Here is a 19,989-nt window from a genome sequence, read left to right on the forward strand (position 1 = left end):
ATTCTGCCCTCCGAGCCTGCTCCGCCGTTCGACACTCCGAGCCTGCCCCGCCGTTCGACACTCCGAGCCTGCTCCGCCATTCTGCCCTCCGAGCATGCTCCGCCGTTCGACACTCCGAGCCTGCTCCGCCATTCTGCCCTCCGAGCCTGCTCCGCTGTTCGACACTCCGAGCCTGCCCCGCCGTTCGACACTCCGAGCCTGCTCCGCCGTTCGACACTCCGAGCCTGCTCAGCCGTTCGACACTCCGAGCCTGCTCCGCCGTTCGACACTCCGAGCCTGCTCCGCCGTTCGACACTCCGAGCCTGCTCCGCCGTTCGACACTCCGAGCCTGCCCCGCCGTTCGACACTCCGAGCCTGCTCCGCCGTTCGACACTCCGAGCCTGCTCCGCCGTTCGACACTCCGAGCCTGCTCCGCCGTTCGACACTCCGAGCCTGCTCCGCCGTTCGACACTCCGAGCCTGCTCCGCCGTTCGACACTCCGAGCCTGCTCCGCCGTTCGACACTCCGAGCCTGCGCCGCCGTTCGACACTCCGAGCCTGCCCCGCCGTTCGACACTCCGAGCCTGCCCCGCCGTTCGACACTCCGAGCCTGCTCCGCCGTTCGACACTCCGAGCCTGCTCCGCCGTTCGACACTCCGAGCCTGCTCCGCCGTTCGACACTCCGAGCCTGCTCCGCCGTTCGACACTCCGAGCCTGCTCCGCCGTTCGACACTCCGAGCCTGCTCCGCCGTTCGACACTCCGAGCCTGCTCCGCCATTCTGCCCTCCGAGCATGCTCCGCCGTTCGACACTCCGAGCCTGCTCCGCCATTCTGCCCTCCGAGCCTGCTCCGCCGTTCGACACTCCGAGCCTGCCCCGCCGTTCGACACTCCGAGCCTGCTCCGCCATTCTGCCCTCCGAGCATGCTCCGCCGTTCGACACTCCGAGCCTGCTCCGCCATTCTGCCCTCCGAGCCTGCTCCGCCGTTCGACACTCCGAGCCTGCCCCGCCGTTCGACACTCCGAGCCTGCTCCGCCGTTCGACACTCCGAGCCTGCTCAGCCGTTCGACACTCCGAGCCTGCTCCGCCGTTCGACATTCCGAGCCTGCTCCGCCGTTCGACACTCCGAGCCTGCTCCGCCGTTCGACACTCCGAGCCTGCCCCGCCGTTCGACACTCCGAGCCTGCTCCGCCGTTCGACACTCCGAGCCTGCTCCGCCGTTCGACACTCCGAGCCTGCCCCGCCGTTCGTCACTCCGAGCCTGCCCCGCCGTTCGACACTCCGAGCCTGCTCCGCCGTTCGACACTCGGAGCCTGCTCCGCCGTTCGACACTCCGAGCCTGCTCCGCCGTTCGTCACTCCGAGCGTGCTCCGCCGTTCGACACTCCGAGCCTGCTCCGCCGTTCGACACTCCGAGCCTGCCCCGCCGTTCGACACTCCGAGCCTGCTCCGCCATTCTGCCCTCCGAGCCTGCTCCGCCGTTCGGCACTCCGAGCCTGCTCCGCCATTCTGCCCTCCGAGCCTGCTCCGCCGTTCGACACTCAGAGCATGCTCCGCCGTTCGACACTCCGAGCCTGCTCCGCCATTCTGCCCTCCGAGCATGCTCCGCCGTTCGACACTCCGAGCCTGCTCCGCCATTCTGCCCTCCGAGCCTGCTCCGCCATTCTGCCCTCCGAGCCTGCTCCGCCGTTCGACACTCCGAGCCTGCCCCGCCGTTCGACACTCCGAGCCTGCTCCGCCGTTCGACACTCCGAGCCTGCTCAGCCGTTCGACACTCCGAGCCTGCTCCGCCGTTCGACACTCCGAGCCTGCTCCGCCGTTCGACACTCCGAGCCTGCTCCGCCGTTCGACACTCCGAGCCTGCCCCGCCGTTCGACACTCCGAGCCTGCTCCGCCGTTCGACACTCCGAGCCTGCTCCGCCGTTCGACACTCCGAGCCTGCTCCGCCGTTCGACACTCCGAGCCTGCTCCGCCGTTCGACACTCCGAGCCTGCTCCGCCGTTCGACACTCCGAGCCTGCTCCGCCGTTCGACACTCCGAGCCTGCGCCGCCGTTCGACACTCCGAGCCTGCCCCGCCGTTCGACACTCCGAGCCTGCCCCGCCGTTCGACACTCCGAGCCTGCTCCGCCGTTCGACACTCCGAGCCTGCTCCGCCGTTCGACACTCCGAGCCTGCTCCGCCGTTCGACACTCCGAGCCTGCTCCGCCGTTCGACACTCCGAGCCTGCTCCGCCGTTCGACACTCCGAGCCTGCTCCGCCGTTCGACACTCCGAGCCTGCTCCGCCGTTCGACACTCCGAGCCTGCTCCGCCGTTCGACACTCCGAGCCTGCTCCGCCGTTCGACACTCGGAGCCTGCTCCGCCGTTCGACACTCTGAGCCTGCTCCGCCGTTCGACACTCAGAGCCTGCTCCGCCGTTCGACACTCCGAGCCTGCTCCGCCGTTCGACACTCGGAGCCTGCTCCGCCGTTCGACACTCGGAGCCTGCTCCGCCGTTCTGCCCTCCGAGCATGCTCCGCCGTTCGACACTCCGAGCCTGCTCCGCCATTCTGCCCTCCGAGCCTGCTCCGCCGTTCGATACTCCGAGCCTGCTCCGCCGTTCGTCACTCCGAGCCTGCTCCGCCGTTCGACACTCCGAGCCTGCTCCGCCGTTCGACACTCCGAGCCTGCTCCGCCGTTCGACACTCCGAGCCTGCTCCGCCGTTCGACACTCCGAGCCTGCTCCGCCGTTCGACACTCCGAGCCTGCTCCGCCGTTCGACACTCCGAGCCTGCTCCGCCGTTCGACACTCGGAGCCTGCTCCGCCGTTCGACACTCGGAGCCTGCTCCGCCGTTCGACACTCTGAGCCTGCTCCGCCGTTCGACACTCAGAGCCTGCTCCGCCGTTCGACACTCGGAGCCTGCTCCGCCGTTCGACACTCGGAGCCTGCTCCGCCGTTCTGCCCTCCGAGCATGCTCCGCCGTTCGACACTCCGAGCCTGCTCCGCCATTCTGCCCTCCGAGCCTGCTCCGCCGTTCGATACTCCGAGCCTGCTCCGCCGTTCGTCACTCCGAGCCTGCTCCGCCGTTCGACACTCCGAGCCTGCCCCGCCGTTCGACACTCCGAGCCTGCCCCGCCGTTCGACACTCCGAGCCTGCTCCGCCGTTCGACACTCCGAGCCTGCTCCGCCGTTCGACACTCGGAGCCTGCTCCGCCGTTCGACACTCGGAGCCTGCTCCGCCGTTCGACACTCCGAGCCTGCTCCGCCGTTCGACACTCCGAGCCTGCTCCGCCGTTCGACACTCCGAGCCTGCCCCGCCGTTCGACACTCCGAGCCTGCCCCGCCGTACGACACTCCGAGCCTGCCCCGCCGTCCGACACTCCGAGCCTGCCCCGCCGTTCGACACTCCGAGCCGGCTCCGACACTCCGAGCCTGCCCCGCCGTCCGACACTCCGAGCCTGCTCCGCCGTCCGACACTCCGAGCCTGCCCCGCCGTTCGACACTCCGAGCCGGCTCCGCCGTTCGACACTCGGAGCCTGCCCCGCCGTCCGACACTCCGAGCCGGCTCCGCCGTTCGACACTCGGAGCCTGCTCCGCCGTCCGACACTCCGAGCCTGCTCCGCCGATCTTTGAAAGTGGCAACACAAGTGGACAAGGTGGTCAGGAAAGCAGACGGAATGTTCGCCTTCATTGGACGGGGCATCGAGTATAAAAACTGGCGAGTCAGGCTGCAGTTGTACAGAACCTCGGTTAGGCCGCACTCGGAATATTGCGCACAATTCTGGTGGCCACACTACCAGAAGGAAATGGAGGCTTTGGAGAGTGTGTAGAGGAGGTTTACCAGGATGTTGCCGGGTCTGGAGGGTGTGAGCTATGAGGAGAGGCTGAATAGACTCGGACTGTTTTCATTAGAAAGACGGAGGTTGAGGGGCGACCTGATAGAGGTCGACAAGATTATGAGGGGCGTGGATAGAGTGGATGGGCAGGCACTCTTTCCCAGGGTGGAGGGGTCAGTCACCAGGGGGCACAGGTTTAAGGTCCGTGGGGCAAGGTTTAGAGGAGATGTGCGGGGCAGGTTTTTTACACAGAGGGTGGTGAGTGTCTGGAACGCGTGGCCAGGGGAGGTTGTGGAAACAGATACATTAACGGCGTTCGAAAGGCATCTTGACAAACACACGGACAGGACGGGTATAGAGGGAGACGGCACAAGGAAGGGCTGAGGGTTTGGGCCAAGGGTGGTATCATGGCCGGGACAGGCTTGGAGGGCCGAAGGGCCTGTTCCTGCGCTGGATTGTTCTTTGTTCTTGAATGCTAAGTTCCCGCAGTAGAGGCGAGATACCTCGGAAGACCTGGGTAAGATGGCGGAGCCACTCGGCTATCGAGAGAGCGGAGCAGAGGCTGGACCTCGAGTTGGCGGTGGATCATGAGGACCGTATTGGCCTTGTTGGAGGCGGAGATGGTGTTCATGGCAGTGGGCCAGAGGCGGCTAGGGGAGAAGGTGGAAGACCTGCAGAATCGCTCCAGAATCTCCGCATTGGGCACGCTTTCAGGGATCGAGGGAACGCAGGCAACAAAGTACGTGGCGAATATGTTCCAGAGGTTGTTGGTGGGAGATGGGGGGGGCGGAGTCTTTGACCATCTCCCCGAGGGGGATCGAGTGCACAGGACGTTGAGGAGAAGGGCGGTGGGGCAACAGAGGGCGATGGGTGGTGCGATTGCATCATTTTCTGGATAAGGAGGAGATTCTGTGATGGCCGATGGCGGCAAGGTAGTGAACCCGGAAAGACAATGTGCAGGACTTGGGTGGTGAGTTGGCCCAGCGGTGGGCTGGGTTCGATAGAGTCAAAGCGGCCCTCAAGGAGAAAGGAGTCACGTGGGCGGAGTTGGTGGAGCGCAGTTGGTTGAGGGGAGATGACGGCAGACATCTTGGGGCAGGCCCGAGGCTGAGCCAGCTATTTTCTATCGGTAAAAGGTAGCTATTTAGCATTACGCCCCGAGTCTATTAAATACCATTCTAAAAACTCACCCAGAACCTCAGGTCATTTCAAAACACACATTCAGCATTTCAGACCACAGCTGCAAACAGAACCCAGAACAGCAGAATTCCGACGCAGCTAAGAAATACACAAGACAAAGTAACCCAAGCAAGCTCCATGGCAACAGCATAGACACCATTGTCCTAACGAGCAAGTCTATGCGATAAGGAAGCTGAATCGCATTCCACAGCTCATACAAGAATACATTTCAGGTTAATGTTGCCTATTAATGACAGACGGCTGAGCGTCGATTGAAACTTATTTGATTCTAACCTAAACCAATTTGGATTACATCGGGGTGTAGCTAGATGGCTAAAGTCTGATATGATTTAGTATAACCGTGCTGGATCGTACGGCCATTTCCTACTTTATGAATCATCTATACTTTAACTTAACTTACTTTCTGTCTTTCGTATTTCATTTTCTGACTTAGACTTTTGAAGTTATTGCGAGCTGTTTGCCGTCAGCAAGAAAATCATTTCTGTGACTGACAGTTGAATTGTCCACAGATTGCCTTTCTGTGAGTCCTTTGCTAGCTGGACTTATTAGAGAATAAGACTTTAAAGGATTCTCAATTGTAATCAACAGAGACAAATAAAACAGATCTTATTTCCACCTGAGAAGTTTTAACTCCAATTTCTACTGAGTTTTCGTGATCGCAAAGTGCCGCTATGTCCGCATAGTAGGTCTCACAGGCGTGGATCTGGGGGAGCTGGTTAAGGAGGGGCTGTGGCTGATCGGCGAGGGGGGGGTGGTGTTGGGGAACCCCCACCCCTCTCCCCCGCCCGACCCGATTGGTGACGTGGAACGTTCGGGGTTTGAATGACCGGGTTTTCGAATCTCGCGTTTTCCGGGCGCGCCCCAAGACCTGCCGGGTCCTGGACGGCCGACTTCGAGGCGATGTCCCGAGGGGGTGAGGGTGGAGCCGTGCCCGAGGGAGCGGCGGTCTTCGGGGTATCAGACCAGCCGGAACTCTTCACGGGGGGTGGGGGGGCTGACACCCCGGCCTCTGCCTCCCTGACCGCCCACCGGAGAATCCTGCTCGGCTGCCGATCGGCAGCGCCACCCACAGCTGCGGACTGGCTGGCGGTGGGCGAGAGCGGGGGCCACGGAGAGACTGACCGCAGGGTCAAATCGCAGGTCAGAACAGGGGCAAGCACAGACCGAATTAGCCCCCACCCCGCCCCCCCACGAACAAGCCAAACCATTGTTCATCGAAAGAGGGGGGAAACAGGGATGGGCGCGAGGTACGCCCCGAGTAACGCCTCCATCTCCTATTTTCTGGAACCTGGAAAATCTGTAATGTAGAACGCGGCGTCAACAAAACAGCTGGGGGAGGGGGGCCGAGGTGGGGACGGGAGGGGGGGCGTTAGTTGATATTGGTGTTGGGGGATTCCTGCTGTCACAGTTAATGTGCGGCCTTTTTGTAAAATTGTAAAATCAAAATCGTTAAAGCCTCAATAAAAATATATTTTTTTAAAAAAAGGTCTCGCGTTTGAGGGGTTAGAGGGGTTTGAGGAGTGTCATGTGAGAGTACCTTTAAGAAATGGGTGTCTTTATCAAATAACTGTAGTGAGTGTACCTTTAAGAAATGGGTGTTTATTACTGCAGTGATGTCAGAGAGTGGGTGGAGCTGGGCTGTCTATCAGCTTTTTACTTACATTTTTGAGCAGGCTGCTATAGAGTGAGATTTTAGTTTCATTTTCAGAGAGAAGCGCTGCAGTGAACATAGAACATAGAACATAGAACAATACAGCGCAGTACAGGCCCTTCGGCCCACGATGTTGCACCGAAACAAAAGCCATCTAACCTACACTATGCCATTATCATCCATATGTTTATCCAATAAACTTTTAAATGCCCTCAATGTTGGCGAGTTCACTACTGTTGCAGGTAGGGCATTCCACGGCCTCACCACTCAGTGAAAGCCAGCAGATGTGCATGGATCTCTCTACAAGCCAAAGAGTGTTCATTTGGGTGGTTTCAAAGGGATAACTGCTCTCAGTAGAGTATTTAAACCAGATCTCTGTGTCAAAAGGGTCTTTTGTCTTCTGGATGTTGTTTGGGAAGTTATTAAGGATTACTTAGTGTTGTATTCTTTGGGGGTTGTATTTGAATTGATGGTTGTGTCGCCAGTTAAAATGGCTAACTCCCGATTTAAAATGGTGAACGGCAAAGGCTGATGGGAAAGTCAGCCAACAGGACAAAAATGAGCAGCTGCAGGTTGAGTGTGTATTTACCTCTGGAAAGGCTAGACAAGATCGATACCAGCAACCAACAGCATAACAAAACACCAGCCATCTGCATACTAATGAGCAATCCCCGGGAACAATGAGCAACATTTAGACACACAAAGCCAACCCAGACTCTTTGGCGCCAGCAGAAGCCTACACAATGGGAGGTGAACGACCACCTCAGGACCGCCCATCGATCAGGGAACCGCTCCAGCATTGGAGAAAATCGAACCAAGTGACTGGGACAAAGTCCAATCACTTGGGACCAGGTACAGGGTCCGCCCCGAAAGGCGGGAAGCCCCTGGGGACTATAAGAATTAAGCCCCAAGTTCAAATCGTTCTTCTTGACCGGGTCACTCAGCAACGCGAACCAACCCTTGACAGTGACCGGTCCAGCCTCCGCTGATATCCAGTAAGTCTTACTTCAACGCTCGCTACGAGATAGGCGCTCCTAGCTACCAATCTGTCCCAACTTCGAATCCCGCAGGCTCAGAACCCGACCTGGTGGGCCAGTTCCAAGTTAAGTATTGGCCTGTTAGTCGTAGAAGTAGCTTAGACATAGAATTTGTACATGAGTAGTGATTACTGTGAATAATAAACGTGCTTTGATTTAAATCTTACTAATCGGTGTATTGGATTACTGATCATTACTCGGACTTGAACCTCGTGGCGGTATCAGAAAGATACCTGGCGACTCAAGAGCAAAGGTGATAAAACAGAGCAATTAAACTAAGGCAAAAGTTAGCTAAAGATGTTAAACTAAGATGTTCACTGTATGTTTTAAAAAGGTTAATTTGAGTTCATAGAATAAACATTGTTTTGCTGAAAAAAATACTTTTCGTTTCTGCTGTCCCACACCTGGAGAGTGGGCCGTGTGCTCCCCATACCACAATCTAGTCAAAGTTGTGGGTCAGGTGAACTGCATGATACACTTTGGGGTTCTCTAAACCCTGGCCCATAAACTAGTATGGCAGGGGGGTGGGCACGGGAGCAATAGGTCAGAAGGTGAGAGCGTTGAGGGAGAACTAGGGAATATGGACAGTGTGGCTCTGAGGCAGAGCAGACGGGGAGAAGTTGCTGAACACAGCGGGTCTGGTGGCCTGAAGTGCATATGTTTTAATGCAAGGAGCATTACGGGTAAGGCAGATGAACTTAGAGCTTGGATTAGTACTTGGAACTATGATGTTGTTGCCATTACAGAGACCTGGTTGAGGGAAGGGCAGGATTGGCAGCTAAACGTTCCAGGATTTAGATGTTTCAGGCGGGATAGAGGGGGATGTAAAAGGGGAGGCGGAGTTGCGCTACTTGTTCAGGAGAGTATCACAGCTATACAGCGAGAGGACACCTCAGAGGGCAGTGAGGCTATATGGGTAGAGATCAGGAATAAGAAGGGTGCAGTCACAATGTTGGGGGTATACTACAGGCCTCCCAACAGCCAGCGGGAGATAGAGGAGCAGATAGGTAGACAGATTTTGGAAAAGAGTAAAAACAACAGGGTTGTGGTGATGGGAGACTTCAACTTCCCCAATATTGACTGGGACTCACTTAGTGCCAGGGGCTTAGACGGGGCAGAGTTTGTAAGGAGCATCCAGGAGGGCTTCTTAAAACAATATGTAAACAGTCCAACTAGGGAAGAGGCGGTACTGGACCTGGTATTGGGGAATGAGCCCGGCCAGGTGGTAGATGTTTCAGTAGGGGAGCATTTCGGTAACAGTGACCACAATTCAGTAAGTTTTAAAGTACTGGTGGACAAGGATAAGAGTGGTCCGAGGATGAATGTGCTAAATTGGGGGAAGGCTAATTATAACAATATTAGGCGGGAACTGAAGAGCATAGATTGGGGGCGGATGTTTGAGGGCAAATCAACATCTGACATGTGGGAGGCTTTCAAGTGTCAGTTGATAGGAATACAGGACAGGCATGTTCCTGTGAGGAAGAAAGACAAATACGGCAATTTTCGGGAACCTTGGATGACGAATGATATTGTAGGCCTCGTCAAAAAGAAAAAGGAGGCATTTGTCAGGGCTAAAAGGCTGGGAACAGACGAAGCCTGTGTGGCATATAAGGAAAGTAGGAAGGAACTTAAGCAGGGAGTCAGGAGGGCTAGAAGGGGTCATGAAAAGTCATTGGCAAACAGGGTTAAGGAAAATCCCAAGGCTTTTTACACTTACATAAAAAGCAAGAGGGTAGCCAGGGAAAGGGTTGGCCCACTGAAGGATAGGCAAGGGAATCTATGTGTGGAGCCAGAGGAAATGGGCGAGGTACTAAATGAATACTTTGCATCAGTATTCACCAAAGAGAAGGAATTGGTAGATGTTGAGTCTGGAGAAGGGGGTGTAGATAGCCTGGGTCACATTGTGATCCAAAAAGATGAGGTGTTGGGTGTCTTAAAAAATATTAAGGTAGATAAGTCCCCAGGGCCGGATGGGATCTACCCCAGAATACTGAAGGAGGCTGGAGAGGAAATTGCTGAGGCCTTGACAGAAATCTTTGGATCCTCGCTGTCTTCAGGGGATGCCCCGGAGGACTGGAGAATAGCCAATGTTGTTCCTCTGTTTAAGAAGGGTGGCAGGGATAATCCCGGGAACTACAGGCCGGTGAGCCTTACTTCAGTGGTAGGGAAATTACTGGAGAGAATTCTTCGAGACAGGATCTACTCCCATTTGGAAGCAAATGGACGTATTAGTGAGAGGCAGCACGGTTTTGTGAAGGGGAGGTCGTGTCTCACTAACTTGATCGAGTTTTTCGAGGAGGTCACTAAGATGATTGATGCAGGTAGGGCAGTAGATGTTGTCTATATGGACTTCAGTAAGGCCTTTGACAAGGTCCCTCATGGTAGACTAGTACAAAAGGTGAAGTCACACGGGATCAGGGGTGAACTGGCAAGGTGGATACAGAACTGGCTAGGCCATAGAAGGCAGAGGGTAGCAATGGAGGGATGCTTTTCTAATTGGAGGGCTGTGACCAGTGGTGTTCCACAGGGATCAGTGCTGGGACCTTTGCTCTTTGTAGTATATATAAATGATTTGGAGGAAAATGTAACTGGTCTGATTAGTAAGTTTGCAGACGACACAAAGGTTGGTGGAATTGCGGATAGCGATGAGGACTGTCTGAGGATACAGCAGGATTTAGATTGTCTGGAGACTTGGGCGGAGAGATGGCAGATGGAGTTTAACCTGGACAAATGTGAGGTAATGCATTTTGGAAGGGCTAATGCAGGTAGGGAATATACAGTGAATGGTAGAACCCTCAAGAGTATTGAAAGTCAAAGAGATCTAGGAGTACAGGTCCACAGATCACTGAAAGGGGCTACACAGGTGGAGAAGGTAGTCAAGAAGGCATACGGCATGCTTGCCTTCATTGGCCGGGGCATTGAGTATAAGAATTGGCAAGTCATGTTGCAGCTGTATAGAACCTTAGTTAGGCCACACTTGGAGTATAGTGTTCAATTCTGGTCGCCACACTACCAGAAGGATGTGGAGGCTTTAGAGAGGGTGCAGAAGAGATTTACCAGAATGTTGCCTGGTATGGAGGGCATAAGCTATGAGGAGCGATTGAATAAACTCGGTTTGTTCTCACTGGAACGAAGGAGGTTGAGGGGCGACCTGATAGAGGTATACAAAATTATGAGGGGCATAGACAGAGTGGATAGTCAGAGGCTTTTCCCCAGGGTAGAGGGGTCAATTACTAGGGGGCATAGGTTTAAGGTGAGAGGGGCAAAGTTTAGAGTAGATGTACGAGGCAAGTTTTTTACGCAGAGGGTAGTGGGTGCCTGGAACTCACTACCGGAGGAGGTAGTGGAGGCAGGGACGATAGGGACATTTAAGGGGCATCTTGACAAATATATGAATAGGATGGGAATAGAAGGATACGGACCCAGGAAGTGTAGAAGATTGTAGTTTAGTCGGGCAGTATGGTCGGCACGGGCTTGGAGGGCCGAAGGGCCTGTTCCTGTGCTGTACATTTCTTTGTTCTTTGTCTTTGTTCTTATAACAAATTGGGGGCTCGAGGGGGATAAAAGTCTATCTATTGGATTGGCTGAGTGAACTTAAAGACAGTGAGGGGTGAGCATATTGTGGGTGCTTTTCAGGTGTGGTATTTCAGTTTAAGTGGGGAGAGTGTTGTGAACAATGGCTCTTTCAGAGGCTCTGAAGTTTTTGGGGGTGGAGATGGTCACACGTAGTACTTCACGGACAGAAACAAAAAGCAGACTGTTAGATTTGGCAAAAACATTGCAGTTAACATTACCTGACAAAATGCAAAAAAGATGAGGTAATTATGGCGGTGGCTAAGATTTAAAGTTGCCTGAGATACAGTTTGACTCATTGGAAATGGCAAAAATTCAGTTACAAATTAAACAAATGGAACATGAGAAAGAATTAAAGCAGCTTGAATATGAAAGAGAGAGAGAGGAAAAAGAAAGAGAGAGAGGGATAAAAAATGAGAGAGAGATAGAGAGGGCAAAGAAAAGGAGAGAGACGAAAGGAGAATAGAAAGAATAGCCCTAACAGAACAAAAAGAAAGAGAAAGGGATATACAGATCAGGGAAAAAGATAAAGAGAGAGAATTTGAACTTCAGAAAATGGCCATGAAACATGACAGTCAGTTAAAATTGGCAGATGTGAAGGGAAACGTACAGTTGGTTGATAGTGATGAGGGTAGTGAGAAAGAGCATCATAGTCGGCTTGGTGGGGATCTATTTAAATATGTCCAAGCATTGCCAAGGTTTGATGAGAAGGAGGTAGAAGCCTTTTTCATTTCATTTGAGAAGGTGGCTAAACAAATGAAATGGCCACAGGACATGTGGGTATTACTGATTCAAACAAAGCTGATAGGTTATGGCTAGTGAAGTGTTTGCATCACTACCGGAGGAGGTATCTGGGTCATATGAGGAGGTGAAAAAATCCATCTTAGGTGCACTTGAACTAGTGCCTGAAGCCGACAGACAAAGGTACAAACAGAGTAATTTTGGTAAGGGAATTGAACCGTGCTGCTGGCCTGCCTTGGTCTGCTTTCAAAGCCAGCGATTTAGCCCTGTGCTAAACCAGCCCTGTTTAAGGATATGGGTGGATAAGGGCTTTGAAAATAGACCAAAAGTATGAAGCTCTTAAGAAATTATACTTTTGGAGGAGTTTAAAAATTCAATTCCTGATGTAGTGAGAACTCATGTGAAAGAAGAGGGTTAAAACCGTGAGGTTAGCAGCGGAAATGGCAGATGATTTTGAATTAGTTCATAAATCAAAGATTGGTTTCCGACATCAGTTTCAGCCGGTGAGGGATAGAAACTGGGGACATGAGAAATACTTGTGGTAAAAGTAAAGGTGATCTGATGGGAGATAATAAGGAGAGTGTACCTCAGATTAAAAAGGAAATCCAGGAGGGTGGAAGAGACATGAAAAGTTTCAAATGTTTTCACTGCAATAAACTAGGCCATGTAAAGTCACAGTGTTGGTGGTTGAAGAAAAGCACTGGGAAGGCTGATGTGGTAAAACAGGATAAGACAGTGGGATTTGTTAGAGTGGGAAAGGAAAGCCCAAGGGAAGCGAAGGAGGTGCAAACGATTGTACAGCCTGGTCAAGAAGTAATTGTTAAGAAGGTGCCAGATGTCTTTAAAGAATTAACTTGTGTGGGTAAAATTTACTCATGTGTATCAGGAGGAGCAGGTAAAGAAGTCACAATTTTAAGAGATACAGGAGCTAACCAATCTTTAATGGTAAGAGATGAGGACTTATGTCGTTTGGGAAGAATATTGCCAGAAAAGATGGTAATATGTGGAATTCAGGGTGAGAGAAGTAGTGTTCCATTATATAAGGTAAGGTTGGAAAGTCCAGTGAAGAATGGTGAAGTGGTAGTAGGAGTAATAGATAAACTATCTTGTCCAGGAATACAGTTTATTTTGGGTAATGATATAGCTGGATCGCAGGTGGGAGTGATGCCTACTGTGGTTGATAAGACAGTGGAAAATCAGACAACTGAAGTGTTGAAGGACAAATATCCTGGGATTTTTCTGAATTGTGTAGTAACAAGGTCGCAAAGTCACAGGTTAAGACAAGAGGAGAAATCAAAGAGTGAAGATGACGTTGAAGTGAATTATCAGAAACGATTTTTGATCAGATGGTTGAAAAAGAACAAGAACAGGTGGAGGATGAGGCGGATATTTTTAGTTCAGGAAAATTGGCGGAGTTACAACAGAAAGATGTAGAAATAAAACGGATGTATCAGAAAACATATACGGAAGAGGAATCTGAGTGTATACCAGAGTGTTATTACCGTAAAAGTGATGTCTTAAAAATGGAGACCTTTACATATGCAGACGGATGAAAAGTGGGCAGAAGTTCATCAAGTAGTATTGCCGGTAGGGTATAGAAAGGAGGTGTTGCAAGTTGTACATGAGGTACCAGTGGGAGGTCATTTGGGAATAAGGAAAACTCAAGCTAAAATACAAAAACATTTTTATTGGCCTGGACTACATAAAGATGTAGTTACATTTTGTCAATCATGTCACACATGTCAAGTGATAGGGAAACCTCAAGCAGTGATAAAACCAGCACCCTTATTACCCATTCCAGCATTTGAGGAACCTTTTACACAGGTCCTAATTGATTGCGTAGGACCGCTTCCTAAAACAAAAAGTGGGAATCAATATCTTTTGACTAGGCTTCCAGAGGCCATTCCAGTACGTAATATTACAACTAAAAAGATTGTGGAGGAGTTACTTAAATTCTTTACTAGATATGGACTACCCACAGAAATACAATCGGATCAAGGATCAAATTTTACCTCAAAGTTATTCAAAGAAGTTATGGATAGCTTAGGAATAAAACAATTTATATCAACTGCGTACCATCCAGAATCGCAGGGAGCGTTAGAAAGGTGGCATCAGGCATTAAAGACAATGTTGAGGGCTTGTTGTCAAGATTATCCAGAGGATTGGGATTAAGGAATTTCATTCGTACTGTTTGCAATTAGGGATGCACCTAATGAGTCAACCAAATTCAGTCCTTTTGAACTAATTTTTGGTCATGAGGTAAGAGGACCACTTAAATTGATTAAGGAAAAATTGGTGAGTGAGAAATCGGAAATTATACTATTGGATTACGTGTCAAATTTTAGGGAACGATTAAATAGAGCAGGTGAATTGGCGAGACAACATTTAAAGGTTGCACAAAATGTGATGAAACGGGTAGCGGACAAGAAATCCAAAGTTCGTAGTTTTGCCAGTGGGGATAAAGTTTTAGTGTTGTTACCAGTGGTAGGTGAACCTTTAAAAGCTAGGTTTTGTGGACCGTATCAGATTGAAAGGACATTAAGTGAGGTGAATTATGTGGTAAAAACACCAGATGGAAGGAAGACTTACCGAGTGTGTCATGTGAATATGCTTAAAAGGTACTTTGAAAGGGAAGGAGAGAAAAAGGAGGTTTTAATGATTCTAACTCAAAGTGACGAACCAAATCCAGATGACTGTGAATTTGACAGACCTCAAATTAAATTGGAAAACGAGGATGTTCTTAAAAATTGGGATAAATTGTTGAGTTACCTTCCAGAGGAAAAACGAACTGACCTGAAAGAGTTATTGATATCACATGGGCAAGTTTGTAGAGATAAATTGGGAAGTACTAAAATGGCTATACATGATGTAGATGTGGGAAATGCTGTTCCAATCAAACAACATCCATACAGACTTAACCCTTTAAAATTGGCACAGGTTAACAGAGAGATTGAGAGTATGCTGAAGAATGGCATAATTGAAGTGGGTTGCAGCCAATGGAGCTCACCCATAGTGATGGTACCAAAACCAGATGATACCCAACGGTTGTGTGTGGACTATAGAAAGGTTAATGCAGTTACAAGAACGGACTCTTATCCTCTCCCACATTTGGAGGATTGCATTGAGAAAGTGTGACAATCAGCTTTTATTTGCAAACTGGATTTACTTAAAGGTTACTGGCAGGTACCTTTATCCGAAAGGGTGAAGGATATTTCAGCTTTTGTGACTCCAGATGGTATATACCAATTCAAAGTTATGCCATTTGGCATGAAAAACGCCCCAGCCACATTTCAACGGTTAACTAACAAAGTTGTTTCAGGATTATCCCATTGTGCGGTATACAGCGACGATCTGGTAGTTTTCAGCCATGGACAGAACATTTCAACATCTGAGGGAGTTATTCGATCGACTTAGCAGGCGGGTTTGGTGATAAACCTAGCCAAAAGTGAATTTGGAAAAGCCCATGTCACTTTCCTTGGGAATACAATCGGACAGGATCGAATGGTCACACGGGATGTGAAGACAACAGTTATTGAGGAATTTCCAATACCCTCAGGACGAAGGGAAATAATGCGATTTCTTGGCATGAGTGTATTTGATCGAACATTTGTGCAAAGGTTTTGTAGCGTGATTACTCCACTGATGGACTTGCTGAAGAAACGTCAAAAATGTCAGAGGACAGCGGAGTTTCAACAGGCATTTCAACACTGTTTAACAACCTCCTTACCTTGCAGGTCAGCTGGGAGCGGGAGAGAGAGAGAGCCGGGACATTGAAAACAGCGCAGGAGATTTAAAAAGCGCGGGAGCTGCGAGGCAGAGCGGACAGTTTAAAAGGTCGCGGTGTGGGTGAGGTAAGTACTGCTTAACAACCTCCTTACCTTGCAGGTCAGCTGTTAGTTTCGGGAGATCAGTTTCGGGAGCAGGCCTATTGGCTGACTGTAAATCAGGAAGGATACAAAGGGTGTGGCTGAAGTGCCTTTAGAAAAGGAGTGCTGGAGGCAAACAGAGTGTATCTGGGTTTGGGTAAGGCTGAGTTCGGGTAAGAGGTGAGTGAGGGCTGTGTTTTTTTGGAGTTTGGTGTTGAGTTTCCACAAAAAAAAATCAAATTAATTAAGTAAATTAATTAACTAGTTAAGGGAATTTGGTGCTCACCTGAAGGAGGTGCAGAGAAGCAGACCTGTGAGGGAGTCTCGGGAGCAATTACATCATAGCCAGCAGGTAAGTGATTGGCTTGTGACTGGTAAGTGATTTCTCTCTCTTTGACTTTTTCTTAGCTGTGTAGTGTAGTTCAAATTTAACTTCAGGTTTAAGTCATGGCAGGAGAGCTCAGACCCGTGTCATGCTCCTCTTGTGAGATGTGGCAAGTCAGGGACCCTTCTGGTGTCCCTGAATCCTTCATCTGCAAGAAGTGTGTCCAACTGCAGCTCCTGTTAGACCGCTTGACAGCTCTGGAGCTGCGGATGGATTCACTTTGGAGCATCCGCGATGCTGAGGAAGTTGTGGATAGCACATTCAGTGAGTTGGTCACACCGCAGATTAAAATTACTGAGGCAGATAGGGAATGGGTGACCAACAGACAGAGGAAGAGTAGGAAGGCAGTGCAGGGATCCCCTGCGGTCATCTCCCTCCAAAACAGATTTACCGTTTTGGAAACTGTTGGGGGAGATGGCTCACCAGGGGAAGGTGGCAGCAGCCAGGTTCATGGCACCGTGGCTGGCTCTGCTGCACAGAAGGGCGGGAAAAAGAGTGGCAGAGCTATAGTGATAGGGGATTCACTTGTAAGGGGAATAGACAGGCGTTTCTGCGGACGCAAACGAGAATCCAGGTTGGTATGTTGCCTCCCTGGTGCAAGGGTCAAGGATGTCTCGGAGCGGCTGCAGGGCATTCTGGAGGGGGAGGGTGAACAGCCAGCTGTCGTGGTGCATATAGGCACCAACGATATAGGTAAAAAAACGGGATGAGGTCCTACAAGCTGAATTTAGGGAGTTAGGAGTTAAACTAAAAAGTAGGACCTCAAAGGTAGTAATCTCAGGATTGCTACCAGTGCCACGTGATAGTCAGAGTAGGAATGACAGGATAGCTAGGATGAATACGTGGCTTGAGAGATGGTGCAAGAGGGAGGGTTTCAAATTCCTGGGACATTGGGACCGGTTCAGGGGGAGATGGGACATGTACAAATCGGACGGTCTGCATCTGGGTGGGACCGGAACCAATGTTCTCAGGGGGGGTGTTTGCTAGTGCAGTTGGGGAGGGTTTAAACTAATGTGGCAGGGGGATGGGAACCGATGTAGGAAGTCAGTGGGGATGGAAACAAAAGGCAGGAAGGGAGAGTGTGTAAAGCATGACCAGAGAAAGCAGGGCAGAGAGCAAGGAAAGTCTACATTAAACTGCATTTATTTCAATGCAAGGGGCCTGACGGGCAAAGTGGATGAACTCAGGGCATGGATGGGCACATGGGACTGGGATATTATAGCTATGACTGAAACATGGCTAAGGGAGGGGCAGGACTGGCAGCTCAATGTTCCGGGCTACAGATGCTATAGAAAGGATAGAACAGGAGGTAAGAGAGGAGGGGGAGTGGCGTTTTTGATTAGGGAGAACATCACGGCAGTACTTAGAGGGGATATATCCGAGGGTGGAGTCTATATGGGTGGAACTGAAAAATAAGAAGGGAGAGATCACCTTGATAGGACTGTACTACAGGCCCCCAAATAGTCAGCGGGAAATTGAGGAGCAAATATGTAAGGAGATTACAGATAGCTGCAAGAATAATAGGGTGGTAATAGTAGGGGACTTTAACTTTCCCAACGTTGACTGGGACAGCCAGAGCATTAGGGGCTTGGATGGAGGGAAATTTGTTGAGTGTATTCAGGAGGAATTTCTCATTCAGTATGTGGATGGACCAACTAGAGAGGGGGCAAAACTTGACCTCGTCTTGGGAAATAAGGAAGGGCAAGTGATAGAAGTGCTAGTGAGGGATCACTTTGGGACAAGTGACCATAATTCCATTAGTTTTAAGATAGCTATGGAGAATGATAGGTCTGGCCCAAGAGTTAAAATTCTTAATTGGGGCAAGGCCAATTTTTATGGTATCAGACAGGAACTTTCAGAGGTAGATTGGGGGAGACTGTTGGCAGGCAAAGGGACGGCTGGTAAATGGGAGGCTTTTAAAAATGTGTTAACCAGGGTTCAGGGTAAGCACATTCCCTTTAGAGTGAAGGGCAAGGCTGGTAGAAGTAGGGAACCCTGGATGACCCGAGATATTGAGACTCTGGTCAAAAAAAAGGAGGCATATAACGCACATAAACAACTGGGATCAAGTGGATCCCTTAAAGAGTATAGAGATTGTCGAAATAGAGTTAAGAGGGAAATCAGGAGGGCAAAAAGGGGACATGAAATTGCTTTGGCAAATAATGCAAAGGAGAATCCAAAGAGCTTCTACAGATACATAAAGGGAAAAAGAGTAACTCGGGACAGAGTAGGGCCTCTTAAGGATCAACAAGGACATCTATGTGCAGAGCCACAAGAGTTGGGTGAGATCCTGAATGAATATTTCTCATCGGTATTCACGGTGGAGAAAGGCATGGATGTTAGGAAACTAAGGGAAATAAATAGTGATGTCTTGAGAAGTGTGCATATTACAGAGGAGGAGGTTCTGGAAGTCTTAAAGCGCATCAAGGTAGATAAATCCCCGGGACCTGATGAAATGTATCCCAGGATGTTGTGGGAGGCTAGGGAGGAAATTGCGGGTCCCCTAACAGAGATATTTGATGTGGAGATGCCGGCGTTGGACTGGGGTGAGCACAGTACGAAGTCTTACAACACCAGGTTAAAGTCCAACAGGTTTGTTTCGATGTCACTAGCTTTCAGAGCGCTGCTCCTTCCTCAGGTGAATGAAGAGGTATGTTCCAGAAACACATATATAGACCAATTCAAAGATGCCAAACAATGCTAGGAATGCAACCATTACAAAGAACAAAGAAATGTACAGCACAGGAACAGGCCCTTCGGCCCTCCAAGCCCGTGCCGACCATACTGCCCGACTAAACTACAATCTTCTACACTTCCTGGGTCCGTATCCTTCTATTCCCATCCTATTCATATATTTGTCAAGATGCCCCTTAAATGTCCCTATCGTCCCTGCTTCCACTACCTCCTCCGGTAGCGAGTTCCAGGTACCCGTAGCGAGTTCCAGGTACCCTTAGCAGGTGATTAAATCTTTACAGACCCAGAGATGGGGTACCCCCAGGTTAAAGAGGTGTGAATTGTATCAAGCCAGGACAGTTGGTAGGATTTTGCAGGCCAGATGGTGGGGGATGAATGTAATGCGACATGAATCCCAGGTCCCAGTTGAGGCCGCACTCATGTGTGCGGAACTTGGCTATAAGTTTCTGCTCGGCGATTCTGCGTTGTCGCGCGTCCTGAAGGCCGCCTTGGAGAACGCTTACCCGGAGATCAGAGGCTGAATGCCCTTGACTGCTGAAGTGTTCCCCGACTGGAAGGGAACATTCCTGCCTGGTGATTGTTGCGCGATGTCCGTTCATTCGTTGTCGCAGCGTCTGCATGGTCTCGCCAATGTACCACGCTTCGGGACATCCCCTCCTGCAGCGTATGAGGTAGACAACGTTGGCCGAGTCGCACGAGTATGTACCGCGTACCTGGTGGGTGGTGTTCTCACGTGTAATAGTGGTATCCATGTCGATGATCTGGCACGTCTTGCAGAGATTGCCATGGCAGGGTTGTGTGGTGTCGTGGTCACTGTTCTGAAGGCTGGGTAGTTTGCTGCAAACAATGACAAGTTGATAATAGATTTCCCTGTATTGTTTTCTACTGTGGCACCGGGGGTGGCTTGGTTGCTGCCGGTGGTGATGCCAAGTTTCTCAAGCTTTCTGTTCTTGGTGTGCATATAGGTGGCATAGTATTGTTGTCTCATCTGTTTGGCGCCAGCTCTACAGCAGACGACGCAACCTGGAAACCAAGATAGAGGCCATATT

The 19,989-nt window shown here is 50.6% G+C and overlaps 2 protein-coding genes across 2 annotated transcripts in view; one reads left to right on the forward strand and one right to left on the reverse strand.

Annotated features, from left to right (window-relative positions):
- LOC140402851 (ras GTPase-activating-like protein IQGAP1) overlaps nt 1-5,160 on the forward strand; it is an 80,107-nt gene extending 74,947 nt beyond the window's left edge. The window contains exon 18 of the mRNA XM_072490475.1: nt 4,988-5,160. Within this exon, the coding sequence (XP_072346576.1) occupies nt 4,988-5,160 (173 nt within the window). The remainder of the gene's footprint in view (nt 1-4,987) is intronic.
- LOC140402849 (NAD(P)H-hydrate epimerase-like) overlaps nt 1-19,989 on the reverse strand; it is a 923,606-nt gene that overhangs the window by 200,977 nt on the left and 702,640 nt on the right. The window lies entirely within an intron of this gene.

This window comes from Scyliorhinus torazame, chromosome 26, assembly GCF_047496885.1.
Source record: "Scyliorhinus torazame isolate Kashiwa2021f chromosome 26, sScyTor2.1, whole genome shotgun sequence".
NCBI lineage: Eukaryota > Metazoa > Chordata > Chondrichthyes > Carcharhiniformes > Scyliorhinidae > Scyliorhinus > Scyliorhinus torazame.